Source organism: Dermacentor andersoni, chromosome 2, assembly GCF_023375885.2.
Source record: "Dermacentor andersoni chromosome 2, qqDerAnde1_hic_scaffold, whole genome shotgun sequence".
In the NCBI taxonomy this organism is placed as follows: domain Eukaryota; kingdom Metazoa; phylum Arthropoda; class Arachnida; order Ixodida; family Ixodidae; genus Dermacentor; species Dermacentor andersoni.
The window spans coordinates 199,276,239-199,293,359 of record NC_092815.1 but is presented as its reverse complement, the minus strand read 5'-3'; the positions used below and the strand labels follow the sequence as shown (position 1 = coordinate 199,293,359).

The 17,121-nt window shown below is 45.7% G+C and overlaps 1 protein-coding gene across 2 annotated transcripts in view; it reads right to left on the bottom strand.

Moving 5' to 3' along the window:
* Positions 1–17,121, bottom strand: part of Dus3 (Dihydrouridine synthase 3) — a 99,967-nt gene that overhangs the window by 68,075 nt on the left and 14,771 nt on the right. For both annotated transcript variants that reach the window (XM_055075916.2, XM_050187049.3), the window contains exon 5: positions 7,118–7,159. In XM_055075916.2, coding sequence (XP_054931891.1) covers positions 7,118–7,159 — 42 coding nt within the window. The remainder of the gene's footprint in view (positions 1–7,117; positions 7,160–17,121) is intronic.

The window sequence follows — 17,121 nt, the reverse complement described above, 5'->3', positions numbered from 1 at the left end:
CAGTGTGTGCACGTCGGTGGGTCAGTTGCAGTCAAGAGATATTTGTGTTTGCCATAAGTGTGTCCTATTCTGAGTCGTGCCAGGGTGACTTCGGTGTGTCTATCAAGCTTCAGTGGGAAATATTTGGTTAACTGTGGTTTAAGCAGGTGCAGCTTATTTTCAACTTCCTTGTCCCATTCAGCTTGCCAATAATTACGGAGCGCCTTTCATACCACAGGTCTCATGCCTACCCCAGGTACCCAGCTTACATCAATTGTATTCCAATGAGCTGCTTGTCCAGCATTTTTGTCCGCCATTTCATTGTCTGCGATCCCAGAGTGGCCTGACACGCAGCATACAATAAGAGCAAGGTTTTGTTTATACGTTACGTGAATGCGTTTCAGGTGATTGTTTAATACAGAGTTTCGGCTTGCTTTGCCACAGGACAGGGCTGTGACAACGCTTAAATAATCTGTGTAAATTATAGACTTTTGTATCTTGTGCTGTACTATGCAGTCAACAGTGATCAGAATACCGTATGCTTCCACTGTAACGATGCTGCTATGGTTATGCAAGGTTTTAGAGTTGGAGAAGTTTGGGCCATGGGCTGCACATGATACCGAATTGCAGACTTTGAAACATCAGTAATAAATGCCATAGATCTATACTTGTCTTCAAGGGCCAAAAGATGTTGCTGGATGAGGGCACCTAGACAACTGTTTTTGTTAAGCTCTGGAAAGGGCAAGTCACAGGTGAGTGGACATGGCTCCCAAGGTGGGATGGGTTCAGCGTAGTCACTTTCCTGCAGATCTGTTAAAACTATTGCGAGTTTTTCCAGAACAGATTTTACTGCTAACGGGAACAGTGGGGCGTGTGAAGGCCGGTTTAAATACAACTGATTTGTGGACTGACCATTTATAAGTGCTTTGCATGAATGTTGTTTTAGCGACGTGATTCTTATTGCACAGGTGACTCCGAGATATGTACGCTGATAATCCAGTGGCCACTGATCCGACTCTGCATAGAGACTTTGAACAGGGCTTGTACGAAAGGCACCAAGTGCCAGGAGGATACCCAAGTGATAGACAAGATCGAGTAGCTTAAGTGTTGTCTTTGATGGTGAGTGGTAAACAATACATCTATAGTCTATGCGTGACAACACAGGGCTTTAAAAAGAGATAGGAGACAATAACTATCGGTTCTCTGCGACTGGTGAGATAAAATCTTTAAAAGGTTTATAGTTTTAAGACATTTCAGCTTAAACTGTTTTATACGCTGCATGAAGGTTAGCTTTGTATCGAAGATTACACCCAGAAATTTTTGTTCTTTTCTATTTACCAGGCTTCTATCATTCATCGTGATGCAAGGGCCAGGACATACATACCCCTCTTCACCTGGAAAACAGCACACAGGTAGCCTTTCTGCACAGAGTCTGAACCCGTTTTTGTCTGCTCATTTGGTGAGCCAATTAACACTTAACTGTATCTGGCATTCACATATGGACAAGTTGCAAGATTTAAAGCTGATTTGGATGTCGTCCACATAGACAGAATAAGACACCATAGATGGTATAACAGAACGGAGAGAGTTCATTTCAATTATAGAAAGTGTGCAACTTAGCACTCCTCCCTGTGGTACATCGTTTTCTTGAACAAAAGCACGCAATAATACATTGCCAATTCTTACGCAGAACTTCCTTTCAGACAGGTTATTTTGCAGAATGTTCAGTACTACCATAAATTCTACAGGACAACAGGTGTTGCTGAATACCTCATCGCCAGGCAGTATCATATGCCTTGTCAAGATCAAAGAATAGAGATAGATAGCATTGGCTGGGTACAAATGCATCACCTATAGTATACGAATCAAGGGGAACAAGATTATCAGTTGTAGACCTCGCTCTTCGGAAGCCAGATTGGTGAGGGTCCAATATACAGTTATATTCCAAAGAGTAAACAAGGCGAAGGTTAATAATTTTTTCAAACACCTTAAGGCTAGTGAGTGCAATTGGTCATCGTTTCTTCCGTACGTGCATCATCAACCTACAAGTGCCTGTGCATGTATATATATAAACGAGAAGAATGGGGGTTAACCGAGGGACCCGATTTTTTATTAATCACATCATATGAAGCCAACAAACACTGACACCAATGACAACATAGGGGAAATTACTTGTGCTTAATAAATGAAATAAAGAAACGATAAATTAATGGAAACAAAAGTGGAAGAAAAAACAACTTGCCGCAGGTGGGAACAATCCCACAACCTTCGCATTTCGCGTGCGATGCTCTACCAATTGAGCTACCGCGGTGCTGTTTCCCCATCCACTTTCTTGGGTATTTATGTTTCCTAGTAGAACCCTGGGAGTGTTGGCCAGTGCCACAACTCACAGACCTTGGCAGTGGACATGGAACGTCCTTTTTGCCGCAGGCGTCACAAAAACGTGATAGATAACAGCTATCACAGTTTGTTTCCAACTAGCACCAAATGTGATGTGTTACTTCGACCGGGGTGCAGCAGCTAGGGCACTAGCTCGATCACAATGTTTTTATTTATTTCCTTTATTTAGTTCTGGCTAACTCAGAGGGAGCCTGTTCGAGGGCACAGCTTTATGACGCGGATGGGAGCGTAGTCGCATGGTATTTTTCATATTTTGTGGGGTTTATTTATCAGTCGAAAAAAATTTGTATGCGATTAGTACGTCGCTGGAAATACCACAGTTAGATGTTCCTTGGCTGTGCCTACAAATGCCTTATTGACACTTTTATTATTAGGATAGTACCTCTAGTGTTAGATAATTATTTACAATTAGCTAAATAAATCTCAGTATTGAAAAAATTACTGGCAGCTAACACACTGTACACGAAACAATATGCACTAGGTTTTCTTAGAGTATAGCACGTTTTTTTAAACATCTTAGTGCATCATAGTTAAACCTTTGACGGTCAATGATGTAAATATACGGCGCCGCGAACAAGTCCGAAAATGGTTGATGCCATATATTTACGGAGCTGTCTGTACGTTTAAAAAGTGTGCCAATTTCCTAACTTTTTCTTTTCTGTCATGTGCTGCCACTATGTGGGGATACAGGGAATTTTTTTTCGCGCGCCTCACTCTTTCAGTTTTCGTTGCACGGTTTGTTTTAGCGCTAGTTTCCTCCCGCGCATCTATATACTACCGCTCGCGCATTGGCGCGTGCGGACAGCCGTTTGGATTTTGTTTCGAGGGCAGTTTCGGCTTTTTGCACTCAAAAGTGATGGCTATCTTGTTACTAATAGCTCAAAGGGCGACCACTTGTTTCTCGCTCGTTTAGTGCTCACAGGGGTGTGCATAGGAAGGATGCCGCCGTGCATGCGTTTCCGTTTCTTTTCTTTTTAAGACTCTCGAAAACTAATTGCCCTAGCTGGTTGGCGATAAGATGAAGATTAGCGGAAGTTTGTCACACGTGTTGCTCTTTTTGATGGGCACACAACCAAACAGTTTTCTTGAGTGCGTGCACCTACACAGTTTGATTACGCTATGGACGTAGATATTAGTGTAAAAGCAGTAACATTTGAGACTTGCGAAATATTCTCATGTGTAAATTTTCAAAGCCTTGAACTACGTGCATAAAAATGCATCAAATTTTTAATTCTGGTAAGTTTATTTCCTTTTTTATTGTTGTTATTCATGAATGAAGAGTGCATATATACCAATGCAAAAGATTTTTTTCTCACTTTACGGTCACCCTAGAAAAATTACAGTAAATTTTTTCGAAATAAGTCCCTAAGAAGAATTGGAATCTGCAATAAAAAAAATCGACCCTGGGCGGTCGCACATGGCGAAAAAGATCGACCCTCAAAGGGTTAATTGGGACGCCTGTATATATTTGTGACCTTTGCATGCAAGGGACGCCGTTTCCATCCCAAATAAATGTTGTAACTTATTGGAAGAGTTTCTCCTTTTTGTTTCATGAGTCGTTAGCATCGTTTACTGGAAATAATTGTAATTATGGGGTTTTACGTGCCAAAACCACTTTCTGATTATGAGGCACGCCGTAGTGGGGGACTCCGGAAATTTCGACCACCTGGGGTTCTTTAACGTGCACCTAAATCTAAGTACACGGGTGTTTTCGCATTTCGTCCCCGTCGAAATGCGGCCGCCGTGGCCGGGATTCGATCCCGCAACCTCGTGCGCAGCAGCCCAACACCATAGCCACTGAGCGTTTACTGGAAAGAGAAGCAATATTCAAACACATATCAATTATGTGCAATTTACACGCCATTGATAAAAGACTTTGCCGAAGGGGTCACTGAAATCTGCAGGTTTTTTTCAGGGTCAAAAAAGCACGCAAAGCAATTTGAAATGAGGTGAACATACAGCAACATATTCATTCTCTAAGCATAGTCTACCAATACCTTTAAAAGTATAATTGTTAGTTGGCTACCTCCTCATCTTTCGAAAATATAACAGACTTTGTCCTGTGTATATATTTAAATATATTGTGTATGTGCATGGTGTTTACAGTGGAAATTTAAAACAATGTTGAATGTGAGAAATACCCAAGTGAGAAAATACGTATGAGCCAGCCGCCCCTGATGCTTCTAATGCGCTAATCATCTTATTGTCAGGAGTTGAAGAAATCAAGCAAAATTATGAATTGGAAGCCGTGCACGTCCACGCCAAGAATGATGCAGTAAGCTATTAGCCCCAATCAAATTTTTGGTGAGAAGGTAGAGACAAGTAAAAAGAAACCTCAAATGACGTGGGTGACAAAACTCTGGTAATAACACTTTAGGTGGGGGGGATAGTAGGTTTCGGCATCGCCCCGGGGGGCTCAGCCTCCCCCGGAAAAGTGCGGAGGGGGCTTGAGCCCCGGAGCCACCCCGTAGTCGGTGTCTATGCAACGCCTCATGCTTTCCGAGCTTCGAAGCCATTGCCAAGAATTACAAACACGAAGCGAGTGCCACTGCTGACAGCGGCAAATTCTTTCAATGAAAAACGCGGTCCCAAACAGTAAGAAGCTTTGTAGCGAACGTGAAAACAGCCAGGCCTAGCGTTGCCGCGGTGGCGGCTACTGCTGCCAGCGGATTTACATGTGAAAGTGCCGTTTCAACGTTGCTGTGCCGTTTCAAAGTTGTGAAAGTGCCGTTTCAAAGTGGCGGTGGTGGCTTCGATTAATGCCATTTTGGTTCTGCGGTTACGGCAAGAAGTCCGGGAAACCGGACGGCAAAACCTGGGCTTTTGCGTCTGAAATTTCAGACGTTCTTATAATTTATTTATTTATTTATTTATTTATTTGGCAATTCGGTTCTGTGGAATCCTGCTAGGTGGAGGAAGTATCATGAAAAGGTAAAAATTTTCATGAACCCGAATGTAGCACGGAACTACAAAGGAAACCCATGGGGGTTTTTCAGAAAGAACGCTTTGCAGTTGGGAAAAAATATGTCCTGGTCCGGGATTCAAATCCAGGACCAATGCCTTTCTGGGGCAGTCACTCTCGCGCTGCAATCTGCTAGCCTCCTGGTCAGCTTAGATGGTACAGTGACCGCCCTGGAGGGGCATAGATCCCAGGTTCAAATCCCGGCCCAGGACGAATTTTTCCCCAGCTGCGAGGCGTTCTTTCTGAGAAACCCCTATGGGTTTCCTTTGTAGTTTCGTGCTACATTTGGGCAGATGACAGTTTTCCCTTTTATTTATTTATTATATCTTCAAGGCACAGTTGTACATTTCACTTTCACTTTCACTTTCTTTCCTTAAAGACCCCTTTTCGGGGTATTACATAAGGGGTGGGTTACAAAGAATATGAGAAACAAAGAATATCAAAATGTTACAAGGCATAATGCGAGGCAATTTCTGCTATGAAGGCAGATGAGCTGGGTATAGAAACGATGTTTTGTGCAAGGCCATTCCAGTCTTTGGCTGTTTGAGGGAAAAAAGATGCAGAAGTGATAGTGCGCGTGTGTGGACAAGCTACGTTTAAGGAATGTCCTATGCGATGGGATATGCGTGATGATGGCAAGATATATGGTGCATGATTGAGTATGCTGTGGTAGAATTTGTGAAATAATGATAAGCTGGTGATTAAACGGCGGTGGGAAAGGGTTTGTATGGCAGATTCCACTTTTAATGAAGTTACGCTGACATCGTATGAAAAAGCGGAGTGAATGAACCGGACGGCCCGATTCTGAAATGCCTCAAGGGCGGTAACGAGGCAAGTCTGGCGAGGGCTCCAAATGGCTGCTGCCTATTCTAGTTTGGGTCGTATGAGTGTCTTATAAGCTAATAGTTTCACATGCTGCCGAGCGTTTTTTAAGTGACGTCGTTTTTAAGTGACGCAAAGGGGAGGGGCAAATATATATACAAAGGCAAGTAACACGTACTTCATTACCTATAGATACAAAACACAAATAAGCAAAAGACTCAAATAAAAGGTCAACGCCATGGTAAGAATGGTAAACAAAAACATGGAAAGCACAACAGAATACATGGCATAGCTTACATATAAATAATTGGCATAACATACAGAAAGAACATATAAGATATAAAATACAAGGCATAACTTAAGAAATATGGCATAGCAGCAGTTATTATACAGAACAACCTAAATCACAACATTATTTATCAAATGAAACTTTGAAGTGTTGTTTTAAGGTTATCGGTGCCAGTTATGCTTGTAGGTGATGTGGGTAAGTTATTTCAATCTTTGCTCATTTGGGGAAGAGATGAATATGAAAAGCCAGTGGTGATGCAGTGCGGAATGTTTACCTTTTCACGGTGGTTAATGCGAGATGAAATGTATGGCGGCAGTTGAACATAGAACGTAAATATGAGTTGTGATAGTAGCTTTTATGGAAATGACATAGGCGAGATAGTTTTCTTCGGTCTAATAAGAGTGGAAGGTGTAGGAGAGCTTTAAAGTTAGTAATACTCGTAGTTCTTTTATAGTTGTTGAAACAGGCTGAGCGATCTTGTATTGCCTCTAGGGACTGTATGAGTGTGTCACGTCCACGGTTCCATACTGACGATGTGTACTCAAGCATGCCCAAGCATTGACTCTATGGGGTGCGCGGTGGTGCCGTGAAGGCGTACGAAAAGTAGAGCATCTGGAAAATCGGCTGTTGACTTACATAAAGAAACAATCGAAGTTCCTGCTTACCGTGGTTAAGGGGGCCAGGTAGAGCTTTCCTCTGAAGTCCACCTGCAGATGAAGGCATGAGATCACCGGAAAATCCACAAACAAATATGGCACGCTGCGTAGGCACTGTGTGCCTACAGCAAGTAGAAGTCCAAGGGCACGTCTTTAAAGAACAGCTGCTATTATCTTGCTGTTACATTTAGCTTGGAGTTTAATTTCTAGATAAACTTACAAATTTTAAATTGTTAGCATTCTTAGAATACTTCACAGACTTTCATGGGGCCGAGTATCTACCATAAAATTCTAAGCAAGCGCCACCCTGTATGATGAAAGATAATCCAAGAAAGTTTGCAGGGGCCCTTGCTCAGTCGTGGAGCGAAATTTCAGGGCTGTTGGCCCCGAATCCAGCAACCAGCAAGTTAGGCCTATGCTGTCTCCCAGTGATTGTAGACTCGCCCGGCTTGCTCATTTGCGTCCATCGACGTCGATAAAATGGAATATATTGCAATTTAAGTACAATATAATTGTGTACACCTTGTGCTAACCAACATAGGCACTTTATTATGAGATGGATGCAGTCGTGTTGCAAGCGCCATCAGTCTCGGATTCAATGGCCCTGCGAGTTAGACCTGCCGGCTCCTAGTCACCGGTGGCTGTCAAAGGAGCCGACACTGCAAGTGTGCCCTTGCGAAAACATGTCTACGCTGCTCGCATAGTTGCATTTATATTAGTGTCCTGTTTAAAACTTGAGGGCTGTGCAAACATGTCTGTTTTCCCTTTATTTGTGAGGTCATTCTGAGCGTCCATGCAGGGGCGTCGGTCCCGGGCAAAGCTATGCACTGCTCACTTTGGACTATTTGTCCTGAATCATTGTGTGCGGCAAGTTGGATTCCGACACCTCCTATGATGGATCACATGCAAAATCGCACCATGTTTCTCAAGTTTAATTTACACGTGACACTTTGCATTTTTGACCAAAATGGCGACTGACAAAGGCTGTGGCTATGCAGCATGGAGGAAAGAAACAAAATAGGAGAGGCCCTGATGCCATGTTCTTGAAGCCGGAAATGCAGCCATGTTGGTGTGCCATCTCCCTTTGCCCCTCCAATCAGCTAGGCGGTGCAGATAGGCGCGAGCTATGAACTTGCGTTGCTACGAGCCGCCAGAAGTGTGTGCTGACGACATGTGTCGAAACCAAGCCTATGAAACTACTGTTGAAGCTTTAGTCAAGCAGACGTGCTCCTGTGCATTTCGGTGGCACGTTGAAGAAGACGACGAAAATTCACGCCGTTATTGCTTGAGTGTCTCTGTAGCTGGCTCACACTCACACACACATAGCGAAAACACAGCTTTCAGGTTTACACACCACACTCCAAATTCAGCTTGTATCGCGAACAGTATGTGCTGTGAGAAAGACACAGGCTGAAAAATCTTATCTCACTTTTCAGAGGACGAGAGCAGCAGCAAGAGCTTTAGGAGTGCAGTTGCTATGGCAACGTTGATGTTTGGCATACCAGTCCCAATGCTCCTTCGCAAAAAACACCATGTGACTTTCACCACACTCTCTTAAGCATGGCTGGGGCTTTCCTTCCTCCAGGCTTCTCCTGTTTGCGCCAGTACCGCACGCAAGTTTCTGGAACTCCGAAAGCCTGTGATGCGGCCCGACGTCTGTCCATCTCCACACACGTGATTGCCTTCTTTTTAATCGTGGCATCATGATGAACTAGGCATGTCTTTGCAGTCGCCACTTCCACGCTGATAGAGCAAATGCAGAAAATGGAAAGACAGACGGTGCACTAACATAAGCCAAAGGAAGCAGTGCCTAAGCATATATACTGTAGCACACGGAGGAGGCTACGGCAGCAAAGCTCGAAGCGCGCATGAGGCGGCCATTTTGAAATACCGATTCCGATATGGTAACGCAGATTTAGGGTCATACTCTATTCGTAAAAAAGTGCGCATTAGATTTCAGTAAGTACGGTACACCTAACACTATATAACCCGTTGTGATGGTGGCAATAGATTGTGCAGCTATACTGATTCAATGCTAAACGCAGTACCGTGGACAGTCATCATGAGGTGGGTTCTGCCACATTTTTTTGTAGCATGGCTACACAGTACAAGGCGATGAAGGCACTACTGGTGTTCCATTGAAGTAACCTAGTTGAACAATCTCGCAATCATTTATGTGTGCGCATGTGTGCATTTTTTAAAAGCGCTCTTCCTCTCTCTGTGTGCTTTATATCTTCTGTCATCCCGATGTGTACCCTAACGACACATGCCCCTCATGTGGAAACACGGCAACACTTGCACACACGCTCTGGGTGTGTAGAAACACTCGTCCCGACTCTACCTCGGACTAGTGGGAGAAGTCCCTCAGAAGCTCACTACTGGCCAGCCAGCAATGGGCCGTCCAGCACGCCCGCGAAGCGGTCACCAGGTACTCCCTGTTGGTCCCTACGAGGGAGACGCCCGCTACATGCTAAGCACATCCTGCAGGACCATATTAAAGTTTTCCAGTGCAATCTTATCCCACCTTACTTCTTCCCCAGCACAGGGTAGCAGACTGGATATTTATTTCCTGGATAACGTGACTGCCTTTCACACATTATTTATCTCTCTTTTTATACTGCTACTTAACTGCCATTTCACTTAACCACCAGCTTTTTGAATGAAAGGAGTTCTTGCTTTGGTTAATCCAAATGTGTAGTATTCCTTCAGCTGCTAGTATTGCCTAAAGACAGAAGAAGAAGACTGCAGCCTTAAGTGGGTATCAATGAAGAAGAGGTAGAGGTTGCTTCTTGCCATCTTGGCTGGTGTTATGCCTGTGCTACTCACCTTATTTGTAAATATCTGTACATACAGTCGAGTGCACATACAACAACTCCCCTTAAGATGAACTTTCGCTTCAAATGAATGAGACCGATGCGACCATCAAAATATACATTATTTCAATGGCGTACAATCACATGTATAATGAACGTCTTTGAGCCCTGCTGATTGGTTCTAGCGAATGGACGGTATACACCTGGTGCCGCGATGCGAAATAACGATGACCTCCGACCCCTTTGCACACATGGTCTGTTTTGCCAAGCCTCCTCGCAGGCGATCTGTACATCTTGTGCACCGCCACCCTCTCCCCGCCATCACACATTGCCTACGAGTGTCGGTGTGGCTTCCAAGGTCGTCCTCGTACCCTTCCTTGCAACTCCGCTCCCTTCCCCTCACTCTTTCTTTCAACTCCTCGCTGTCTCGGCGGGTGCGATATGGCGCCGGCTAATGTTCAGAAATTTTGTTTTCTGGCCGTTACCGTGAGTCAGGTCTCTCCAGACTAGTCTCCATGCTTCGTTCTAGTCGGGTCCGAGTTGTATTCAGGATGGTGGACAGGAATGCCGTGCCTACAGCAGTCATGAAACGAAAAGTGCTGGACATGGCAACGAAGTGAGCAATTTTGACAGAACTGTCTCAAGGTGCTAAAAACTGCGAGTTGGTGAAATACAATGTGTCGAAATCAACCATCTCGTCGATTCTAAAGAACAAGGAAAAGATCGCCAGCTCTGACGCCGACTTGACAAACAGAAAATGCCTGTGGAAGGCCACCTATGTGCACGTAGAGGACATGCTGCTTAACTGGTTCGTGGATGCACAGGCTCGCAACATTCCAATAAGCAGACCAATGATACTGGGCAAAGCCAAAAGCTTTGCATTCCTGCTAGATTTTCCTGGCTTCTGCCCAGGCAATGGTTGGCTACATCGATTCAAAGTGCAGCATGGGATTGTTCTTAAATCGATTGTCAGCAAGGCAGCTTCAGTAAATGACCAAGACGTTGCCACTTGGCTTGTATGACACCGAGCCAATAGTGCAAGCTACGCGGAGCAGGACGTGTATAACACAAGACGAAACTGTGTTATTTTATCAGATGCTGCAGGACAAGACGCACGCCATGAAAGGCGGCTTATGTGCTGGCGGCAAGCACAGTAATGTACGCGTTACAGTACTGTGCACTAATATGAATGGCAGGGACCGGCACGTGCCCTTTGTAATCAGACAATCAAAGAAGCACCATTGCTTTTGCAGCTATGTACCAGTACGCTACATGCACAATACTAAGGCGTGGATGACGCGCGATTTATTCGCAGAGTGGCTGGGCAAGTTTGACTGCGACATGCAGAGGCAAGGCAGGTGCGTGCAGCTCGTGCTCGACAACTGCGCAGCGCACCACTCGCAAACTTCTCTGACGGCAGTTACTCTACTTTTCCTGCCGTCCAATACCAGTTCAATAATGCAGCCGCTTGATTTGGGCCTAATAATCCCATTTAAGGTGTCATATAGGCACCACATTGTGGAGGGCATGCTCATCACTGTTGACCGCCTGGCCGCCAACTTGCTGCTTCAAGTTTCACTGTATTCAGCAGGTGAGATGGTGAAGGCAGCCTGGGCGGAGGTGACGGCTGCTTGCACGCGTAACTATTCCTACAAAACCGGCTTGATCGACGCAGTGCCTGATGCCGAGCCTGATGCTTCCGACGATGATCAGTCCGGCGGCAATTTGTGGCAGCGCGTCGTCGACTCTAACATGGGGGGCCACGACACTGGTTGGGATGACTTTATTTCAGCTGATGAAGACGCTGATATTGTGGAACCGTGCATGGTCGAGGGCATTGTTTGTGAAGTGCGGGCGGAGAGCGATGCAGAGGAATTGGATGACAATGAAACTTCGGAGCCAGCACCCATAAGCACACCTGTAACAACAGGCTACATAGAGGGCCACAGGCAACTTGTCTATGCCAAGGGCTTCGGTGAAGAGCACGCTTCTGCTTTAAATTACCTGGAGACCACCCTCATTGGTTTTGCACTGCAGAAACAGACGATCATCACGGACTTCTTGGCAAAGAAATAAATTTTGTGTTTGGACTAGCCACTTTATTTTTTAAGCTGTGGTCCACTTACTACAAACTTCAGGATATAATTAACAGATGCCGCGTGATGCTCAGGTTCGTTATAAGCGGCCTTGACTGTATACGTTTTTATGCGACAAAATGTAACCTATGGCAGTAGCCCAGCCCTTGGGAAACCGCAGCATCACCGGTTATAGGCTTCCGGACTCATCTGACAGCTCAACAGCAGCGGAGATGGACTCGCAGAGTGATTACATGCTACTCTGATCACACCACTTTAAGTGCAAGCTTTGCAGGATGTCAACAGGCAGTGATTACACTGATAAAAGCAGATGTGGTGAATGGGTCTTCTCCAGTGGCTACACGCCAACTACAGCAGGAGCGAATATGGATTCGCTGAACAGGCAATCACTGACAGAATATTTCAATCGAATAGCTTCAGGACATGTGAGAGAAATCCGCATTAACGCTCGGAAGAACATTCTGATGGTGGACCTGAATTCTCAACCAGTATTGGAGACTTTGAAAGCTATTCAAGCAGTTGGCAACATTCCAGTTCGCTCATTCCTAGCATACGGGAAGGACACCTGCACAGGTGTTGTACCATACGTGGACACTGACATCAAGGATGAAGACCTGCAGTCTCTACTATCATCGACAGCGTGAATCCGACATTCAAAGATTTGGCTGCTCTCAGTGCATCAAATTGGTCTTTGAGTCAGACTCTTTGCCAGCATTGATCAAAGTAGGGTATGTGAGGCACTCAGTACGACCATACGTTCCACGACCGTTACAGTGTAACAAGTGTTTCAAGCTGGGCCACGTGAGTGCTGTGTGCAGGAATCCTGCATCGTGCCGAAGATGTGGTGGAACTCATCAGATAGAATCCTGTGCGGCTGAAACCATGAAATGTGCAAACTGCTTCGGAGCCCCTGAAGCGACATCCAAGGACTGCCCCAAAGTGGCAGAGGAGAGCCAAATTCTTATAAAGATGGTCAGAAAGAACTCCACGCACAAGGAGGCCTGCTGATTCCTACTGCAAGAAAAGGTGCTGGTTGTGGCAACGGCGTCGCCGCTTCCAGAGTAAGTTCAGGTCGAAAGAGGCACTTCCTTTGCATCCTTGGCTGCAAAACATGCCACAGAAAGAGCAAGGCCTGCACACACAAGGTGTGCCTCCCTCAGTACCTCCGCACCTGCCAAGGAATGAGGCGTATGTGTATCCAACCTCTTTGGCTGCTGAGTGGCCTTCGATACCGCAACGGGCATCAGGTGGAGATATTTCTTCGGTGTCAAGGGCCAAGAGGGTAACGAGAGGCTTGGAAACGAAAAGGTGATAAGCATGTAAACACTGCGAATCCGGATTGGCAACGTCAACTGCCCTATCTGTCATGAAGGCATTAGATGCTATGGCGCTGCTATTAGTGGCTCTAAAATAAGGGTGGCAATCATGGCTCTCAAGATAAAACACTGGACATTGCAACAGAAGAGGCATCATTCTGTTATAATGCAATCGAATGCTCGAGGTCTAAGTGGCCGCATGTTTGACTTTAGGCAACGGGTTTTTAAATACCACTTCCCAATGATTGTGATATGCAAGTCAAATTTCACATCGCCATTTTGCCTTTCCGGATACGTCCAGCTATGGTTACGTGAAGATGGACATAAGAGCAAAGTGTTAATGTGTATATGTAGCGACATGATGTTTCTTAAGCATACAGTCACTCCACATGACAGCAATAAGTACGTGTGTGTGACATTAAAACCTAAAGGGGGCACGGCACCCAATTTTCAATCATAATCTGTATTGTGCGAAGTAATCCTTGTGCGTTCAAGAACACGTTGGCAAAATTTTAGCGCATTTAAGCCAACACGTAGCTTGAAATTGAATCTTTTATATTACACTTGAACAGCATCACAGTCGAGCAACACTGGTATGCTCGTGAGCCTTCATGTCACAAGATACCTGCTTGCCAAGCGAGCATGTACATTCCGGCAAAGAATCGGCGTTTCAGCGGTTGGTGCATGAGGGAAACTTCTGCTTTGTTCAGCATGCCTTGAAATTGTTCAACTTGCAGCGGCTGAAACTGTGCCACCACAGGCGCCTACGTAGCGCTGCGGGGTGCCAGAGCGAACGAAGCAAGGAGTGCTTCGTATTGTACCTCAGGTTCCCCGAGGAGCCTGTCAAGCGCGAGGCTTGGGAGACGAATGTAGGCAGGAAGGACTAGCGCCCATTTGACGCTTTTGTTTTGTTCTCGGAACACTTTGCGCCAGTCAGCTACAATAACGATTTGCGATCGCTCGCCGAGTTTGGGATACTCTTGAAAAAGCTGAGGCTGCGGCCAGATGCGACACCGACCGTGTTCGCACACCGACCCATCTGGCAGGCAGTGCCCCGGACAAATGTTAGCCTTGCTATTTTGTTTACCGATATCGGGTGCAATAAAGTAAGTTGAATAAAGGTTCAGCCGAAGCGTATATCACGCTAAATCCTTGCCCCGCAGACACATGTACGCAGGCATTTGTTTACATGTGCCATTCGCAAGTACAGAGGGAATCCAAGAGACATGTATGCATGGAACGCATGCCAGCAAACAATATACATGCGTAACAATTTGCATTGTGCAAAGTAGCACGAGACTTCGTCTTCCGTGAACAACTGGCTATGCAGCGCTGCGCGCATGAAACGTCACCAGAGCGGGAAGGCATCAGGAGAATCTTGCACAGCACCAATGTCACCACCTTGGCCCATGTTTACTGCGCTCTCTTCATCTATGGCCTTCAAGATGTGGACGCGGCTGCCACCGCACGCGTATCTCCGAGGCCATGTTTCGTCATTGAGCTGGTGGCGATGAGGTCGAAATCAAAATGCATAGCACCATTGCTGCTTCTGCTGCTCAAAGATTCGCTGCTTGCTTCATCGCGCGAAGTTGGCATTGTAGAAGATATGGCACGCGATAACAGGAGCAAATACGGCAACAAATGGCCACTATGCCCCGACCTCACGTATTGCGGTAGCTGATTTTGTAGCAGATGATGGCTGAGTTGCATGCAGCTCATGACGTCACACATGGCTTGGCAATATGGTGGTGGGTGCTGGAAGGTGGGGCTTAGAGCCGGCGAGTTCTAGCTCATATTTTGCAGAGAAATGTGTTTTTACTGCCCAGTTTTTACACATGTATAGTCATAATAGACCCTCTACTACTATTTCTTCCGGAAAACCGCAAATTGTTGGGTGACGGTGTCATGTCCCCTTTAAGCTGCAGGTGTTTTCTGTCATCGGCGCCTACATACCTCCTAGACAAAGACTTGACCTCTCCGACCTATCGACTGTGTTACAAGGTTCTCTAGGCCCTCATGTTCTTAATGGAGACTTCAATGCTCACCATCCTTACTGAGGAAGTGCCACAATGAACTGTCGTGGTAGGAACTTGATGGATTCCATAGACACTGAAGGTCTGACTGTCATCAACGGTGGGTCTCCCACCTATATCTGCGGCACTTCTTACGGCAGTTGCTTAGACCTCACTACGTATTACGTCTCAGAGCCTTCTGCCCTATGTCAGTTGGCAATCGGACATAGAAACGCATGGGTGCGATCATATACCAACATATGTGCAGATGAAGTGGTTTGTGCAATGAACTGCATTTGCTGTATGCTGAACTGATTGGTCCACATTCACTACATGCGTAGATGAGTATTGCGGAGACATCACCTCACCATCTGACATAGAGGACATCATTGTATCGTCAGTGCAGAAGACAACAAAGTTTATAAATGCACCTACATCAAGAACAACAATTGATATTGAGTACGAACGGCTCTGCGCGATCCGTCATTGAGCGGAAAGGAAGTGTAAGTGAACTAAATCTTTGGCACACGTCTTATGTCGACGAGCTCAACAAAAGATACGGTGTCACCTTCAAAAAATTGGAAAGCAACGATGGAGGACGTTCTGTTCGTTGCTGGATCCTAGAAAGCCCCCTTCTAGAATCTGGCATATAGCACGAAATCTTCGTGCTCCTCCTAAAAAAAAAAAAAAAAGAAGCTTTCCGTGCTCTAGCACTTCGCTTATCTGTGACGGAAGTGCAGGTCGCCGAGGACTTCTGTAAGAGATAGAGTACAGATATGTCAACATGTCTCACATTGGATCGACCCGCACCACCTCCTAAAGATGCTCGTTTTGACCTTACTTTCATGATGCCAGAAGTCGACGCTGCACTCACAGCTTTAAAGCGATCCGCTGCACCTGGACCCGACTGTATGTCATATACTGCTCTGTGCCACCTTGGCATGGAACGATGGAAAGTCCTGGTGTCGTACTATAACGCAACGTGGTTGTCCAGTACAGTTCTGAAGCAGTGGAAAACCAGCCATTTGGTGGCCCTCCTAAAGCCAGGAAAAGCGCCTTATGAACTGTCATCTTACCGACCAGTGGCTTTAGCTAGCTGTGCTGGTAAGGTGATGGAACAGATGGTGCTAACTAGATTAGAGTGGTTTATGGAAAAGAATGAGTTTTACCCTGAAATTATGACCAGATTTAGACGTGGTCGGGTCACTGATCTCGTGTCCATGATAAAACATGAAAAAAGGAGGCGCCAACTTGTAGGAGTAGTTTTCCTAGATATCAAAGGTGCCTATGACAATGTACTGCATGAAGCCATTCTTGATGCCCTCATTAATTTGGGCATTGGTGGCCGTCTCTACATGTGGATTGTAGGCTACCTAGATGGTCGCGTAGTCTCCATGTCTACAAATGATGCGAAACGAGAAGGCACGTTGTTGTCGCAGAGTGCCTCAAGGAGGAGTGCTCAGCCTGACCCTTTTCAATGTTGCCCTTATTGGCCTTGCACAAAGTAATTCGTGATACAGTATGCATCAGTACCTATGCTGATGACATATGCATAGAGGTGTCCGAAGTCAGGCGACTGCAACTCTGTGCAAGATTACAGTGAGCTGTTTCTTTAGCGTCTCGGTACCTGCAGTGCCAAGGACTGCAACTGGCTACAGATAAGTGCGCTGCAATAGCATTCACACGAAAGCTTATGTGTTGGTATCCGATTATTATCAACGGCAGTGTCATTCCCTATGTGACCCACCATAGATACCTGGGCATTGTCATTGATCG